Genomic DNA, 5,257 nt, shown 5'->3' with positions numbered 1-5,257 from the left:
CCCAATCATGGTACCCATGGAGAAAACTTTCTTGCCCAAGATTACATGGCCAAACAGTGGCAGAGCTAGAAAATCCAAGTCTCCTCAACTTCAGCTCAGCGCTCTTCCTACCAGACTAAGCTGGCAGTTGATGGGGGATGGGGTGAGAAGAGAGGCATTGAATTGGACTGCAAAGGCAGATGTTGAAGTTTGACCCTAAAAAGAGGAGTTGACATGAAACAGAGTGGTGGTTTTAGGGAAAAGAGGGGCAAAAGAAAAAAAAAAAAAAGGGTCAAGCATGTTTGATTTGTCATCCTTAACATGAATATTTGTGAAAAAGGTCTCGGACAACCTAAAGACATGAGATGTAAAAGAGGAAACAGACTCCATCTATTAAAGATGGAATGAGGTGTATAATCAGGAACCTTAAAAGTGATGGAAGAAATTTTCATATACTGAGGCATAGGGAAGTCATTCTGGCTTACATATGATTTGACTTGAACTTTATACTAACTACAAACCTGTCTTCTGGTCTATCAAACATACATTGCACATCTGCTTTAACCATTAAAGAAAAGCGTGCAAAAAAAAAAAGTGTGCATTGTCCAGAAGTAAAGAATATCTGTTATGAAATTAGAGATAAATGCCTTCCTTCCTGGGATGTCAATGCTAGTACTCCTTTGACGATAAGGCTCCCTTCCCAGGCACCAAGGTCATACTGACTTGCTGTGTACGAGCTAATCTGTCTTTTTTGAAACGTTGAAGGAATGTACCCCTGTCATGTTTGATGTCCTTTGTTCTGACAAGATATAAAGCTGTGCTGGAAAACAAGCTTCTTGGGAGCAGTTCCTCAGAGCTATCTGAGAGGCTGTCTCCTGGGCTACAGTCTTCAGCTTGGCTCAAATAAAACTCTCCTCTATTCTATTCTTGTTATAGATTGGTTATTGATCATTTATGGCAAAAAAAGAAATAATGTTTTAACATAGCATATACTATGTACTACTCTAAGCATATAAATGTTTTCATTTAACCCTCAAAACAACCCTATGTGTATAACTGAGGCACTGAAAGATAAAGTAGTTTGAGATTTCACAGGTAGGAAGTGGCAGAGCTAGGATTTGAATAAGGTAGTTTGATGCTAGAATCCATGTCCTCAACCACAATGCCTGAAGATAATTCTGACCTTGTTAATCAAGACAAAAGGGGATCACTAAGCTTTCACTGAATAAAGTATGAGTTGTCTGGTGGGTGCAATTTTGGGGCTCTAAATTCACAGAGACTGCTGTTAGGTATGTGGGGGATGGGAGTTCTTTGTTCTGTGATGCAGTGATGACCTCAGGGTAAACTGCCACTAGGCTGAGGAAAAATGGAATGGCTGCCAGAGGGCCTGCTTGGGGCTGAGGGGGACATGGGGCTTCTCTGGGGCCAGTTGACCCATGGCCTGGCCTGCAGACACTGTGGCAGCAGCTGCCTTCTGAGTCCAGGGAACCTGGTAACACTATTCTTGTTCGTGGTTTGGCAGATCCAGAGGTGGTGGCAGCTTGGGAGATGGCGACAGCTTCAGCCCTGGTACTCTGGGGACAAGATGCAAGGCAAGGTGGGTGACATAGGTGTGCAGCTGGGTAAATGACTCACCACATGAGTTCAGGTAAGGAATCATTGACATCAATGTGGGCTCAAAAGAGTGACTATAAGCCTTAAATGTGAGGCTGGGTGAGTGACCATTAACACTAGATTTCAAGCCAGCTGAATGATCATTGACCCTAGATGTGGGGTTATGTAAGGGAATGCCGATCTCCAAATGTAGTTGGGTAATGGCCATTAACACCAGATGGGTAAGTGACTATTGTCCACAGATGCGGGCCCCAGTAACTGTTCACTCACTGTAGAACAAAGACTGAGGGCTTAACAGTACATCTTGTGTCTCTGAAAAAGGCTTCATGCCTGATTGTATCTTTCTCCACTCCCCAGAAAGATTGTATCTTTCTCCACTCCCCAGGGCCTACCACTTCTGTACCGCGTGGCTTTCCTTGATCGCCTGTGGAAGCAGAAGTCAGGGGAGGAAGAAGAAGAGGAGGTATCTCTGGATCCACTGAAGCCATGTTCTCTTCCCAAAGAAGCTCCTATTGGAGAACAGGCCACCACAGCCCCATCCCAGCCATCCTGTGATTCTGAGGGCCTCCACAAGTCCATAGGGACACTAGAGCAAGTACTCACACAGACCCCAAACCCTTCCAGATCCTTCCCCACCTTTCAGATCTTGACCAACCTGCCTGTGAGGCACAAGACAGCATCAGGGAGCCACCTACAGCAGAGAGAAAGCCAGCTCTTCTGGGGTCTCCCCTCTCTGCACAGTGAGTCCTTGGAGGCCATCTTCCTGAGCTCAGGTGGCCTCTCTCCCCTGAAGTTGTCTGTCAGTCCTTCTGTCTTCTTTAACAAGTTTGCCTTCCTGCCTAGAACCCCAGTATTGCTGCTTCCCCAGTATTGCTCCCCAACCCCACTTCCTACACATGAAGTCCATACTACAGAAGATCTGGAAGGAACGGCCTCTGACCCTCAGCAACTTCCCTCCCCATCTTCCCCTCCTGTCCCATCACTTCCCCTCCAACTTAAATTCTTTCCCATGGACCATAAGAGAGTCCTATCTGGCACTGAGGCAAACACACAGTGGCTTACACAGCAGAGAGAGGTCCCTTGGGTCTCTGAGGATCAAGCCCTGCACCCACAGCCTAACCTCCAAAGAACCAGGCCCTCCAAACTCTTCCATTCATCTGAGGTCTGGTGGAAGGTGCCATGGGATCCTGGCCTCCAACAACACATTCCAGACTCACTCTGTGCCTCCCTAGCAGAAAATCCTGCTAGCCTTCTGGGAGCCCTAACTAGGTCTGAGGCCCCATGGAGGACCACGGGGCAAAATGAGGACCCCAAAACCCCTGAGCCAGCAGTGCCAACTCCCAGCCTAACCCCAACTTCTCTGCCAGAATGCCAAGGAGCCAGCCCTATAGGAGGCCTCTCTGGACCTGAAGCCCTCTGGGAAACCACAAGGCGAAGAGAGAATCCTCAGATCTCTGAGCCTCCGACCTCAGTCCCTTGCCAATCTGTAGCCCCCATGACAGAGCCCCAAGGAACCAGCACCCTGGAAGTTCCACCTGTATATGAGACTCAGTGGGGAACCACAGGACATAAAGAGAGTACTCAAGCCTTTCAGCCCCCAACGCCAGCCCCCTGCCCTCCCCCACATCCCCTGCCAGAACTCCAGGGAGGCAGTCCCCTGGGAGATCCATCTGGATATGAGCCCCAGTGGAGATGCAGAGAAAATTCAACAAACCTTTGGGCCTTTGAGCCCTCAGCCTTGGACGTCGACCCAGGACTCCATGGAACCATGCCTGCATGTGTCCCATCAGGATCTGAGACTCCGTGGAAGGGCACGCAGAGTAGAGAAAATCTTTGGGTCTCTGCAGACCCAGTTTCATCTCCCAGCCTTCCCTCAGCCTCTCTGCTGGAGTCCCTAGGAACGGGTGCCCAGGCAGTCTTGTCTGAGTCCAAAGCTTTGTGGGAGGCCATGAGGCAGACAGACAACCTCTGGACCTCAGAATCTCCAGGCCCTGGCCACAGCCCATCTCTAGCTCCTATTCTAGAACCCCACAGAATCAATCCTGTGGGAGGGCTTACTGGGTCAGAAACTGCATGGAAGGACACTGATCATTCCCGGAATTCCTGGGCTTTTGAATCACTATCTCTGGCCTTCAGCCCACCCGCAGTTCTTGTACTGGATTCCCTCAGAGTTAGCCCTACGGGGGTCCTGTTTGATTCTGAAGCTACATGTGGGGACATAGAAAGGAGAAAGAACTCCTGGGCCTCTGAGCTCCTGGCTTGCAGCTTACCCCAAGACCCACGTGGAGCCAACCCCTTGGGAGTCCAATCTGACTCTGAGCCTACTGCGGGGGACATGGAGCAGAAAGAAACCTGTTGTGTTCCTGTGTCCCCATTGTGGGGTCCCAGCCCATGCCCAAACTCTATGTCAAAGTCTCACACAAGTGAGCCTATTGGAGACCAATGCAACTGTAAACCTGAGGGGGAAACAGTAGAGCAGAGAGGGAACTGCTGCACCACTGAACTCCCAGCCCCAACCCCCAGGTCACTCTCTGCTCCTCTACCAGATCCACACATTGACCTTGAGTTTGTGTGGAGGAATGTGCAACAAAGAGGGATCCCCCAGGACCCCAGCCTTCCAGCAGTGGATCCCCTACAGCCAATACCCTGGCCTCCCACCCAAGCTGAAGCTCTGAAGATTGAGTCCAACCAGCCTGGCCTACCCAAGGGAGAGCTGTTCCCAGGGGCTAAGGCAGAGACTCCATCCTCCCAGGGTGAGGCTGTCCCAAAGATGCCCACCCACTCTGGGGTCCAGGCCTGGCACTGGAGTAAAGAGTTGGAACTCAGGCTGAAGAAACTAGAGCAGAGCCCTGCTTCCAGATCTCTTGGCCCAAGTCAATCATTTGGCAGCTCCCCTGCCCTGAGCTCCACAACTCAAGCCACCCGGAGACTCTCTTCTTGCCCACCACAGCAGATTCATCCCCTCAGTCTGTGCCCCAACTCTTCAAGCTGTCATCCCCCTAAACCTCAGAGCACAGTAACTCAGCCTATCCAGGTCCCCCACTGTTATCACTCCCACTCCTCTATCCAACCTCAGCTATGGAAGTCTGGCAGGGCAGAACAAGAGCCTCAGAAAGAGCAAAGAATGAATGTGAAGATGTCATCCCAGGGGTCATGTGTTCACTGCCCAGGCCTGGAAGAGCCCTCATACCCTGAGGTTCCAGCCTCAGGCAAGAGACAGGACAAGGCTTCAGCCCTATCTTCAGCCAAAAAGAGAGAGCGCCCCAGGAAACCCAAAGGAGACCACAGAGAAGGGGATGCAAAATTGGGCTCAACCACAGTTACAGGGAAAAGCCACCTAGCCCAGGCCAGACTAGCAGAGGTCCCTGTAAGCAGACTTTTGCAAAGATCTCAGCACAGGGACCAGAGCTCTCGACACACTGCTCCCTCCCTGCAGCCTCACTCCAAGGCTTCAGGTTCCCAAGGTCAGAGAGGGGCAAGGCTGGGAGCTGGTGACATCCTAGCCCCTCGGCACTGTAAGCACTGCCCTTGGGCCCAGAAGCATCTTTCCTCCCCCACACCTCAGGCTCCCCTTACCAGGGGTCTCCAAAGGATGTTAGCCAAATTTCTGGGTACCCATGGACCCCTGCCCACCAAATCCAGTCAGCAGAGAAAAGGCTGGTAG

The 5,257-nt window shown here is 50.9% G+C and overlaps 1 protein-coding gene across 1 annotated transcript; it reads left to right on the top strand.

Annotated features, from left to right (window-relative positions):
• Nucleotides 1-1,527: 1,527 nt before the first annotated feature.
• Nucleotides 1,528-5,257, top strand: SPATA31G1 (SPATA31 subfamily G member 1). Its single transcript, XM_060301393.1, has 3 exons — nucleotides 1,528-1,571; nucleotides 1,951-2,081; nucleotides 3,741-5,257. The coding sequence occupies exons 1-3, from the start codon at nucleotides 1,528-1,530 to the stop codon at nucleotides 5,255-5,257; spliced, it is 1,692 nt and encodes a 563-aa protein (XP_060157376.1).

The sequence above is a fragment of the Globicephala melas genome, chromosome 6 (genome assembly GCF_963455315.2).
Source record: "Globicephala melas chromosome 6, mGloMel1.2, whole genome shotgun sequence".
Taxonomy (NCBI): domain Eukaryota; kingdom Metazoa; phylum Chordata; class Mammalia; order Artiodactyla; family Delphinidae; genus Globicephala; species Globicephala melas.
Note: the sequence above shows the minus strand (reverse complement) of the source record. Positions and strands in the feature narration are given on the sequence as shown.

Coding starts and splice junctions, on each gene's coding strand:
- SPATA31G1 (XM_060301393.1), top strand. CDS start 1,528: ATGGCGACAGCTTCAGCCCTGGTACTCTGGGGACAAGATGCAAG. Junction 1,572..1,950: donor CTCTGGGGACAAGATGCAAG/GCAAGGTGGGTG, acceptor TCCACTCCCCAG/AAAGATTGTATCTTTCTCCA. Junction 2,082..3,740: donor TCTGGATCCACTGAAGCCAT/GTTCTCTTCCCA, acceptor GCCCACCCGCAG/TTCTTGTACTGGATTCCCTC.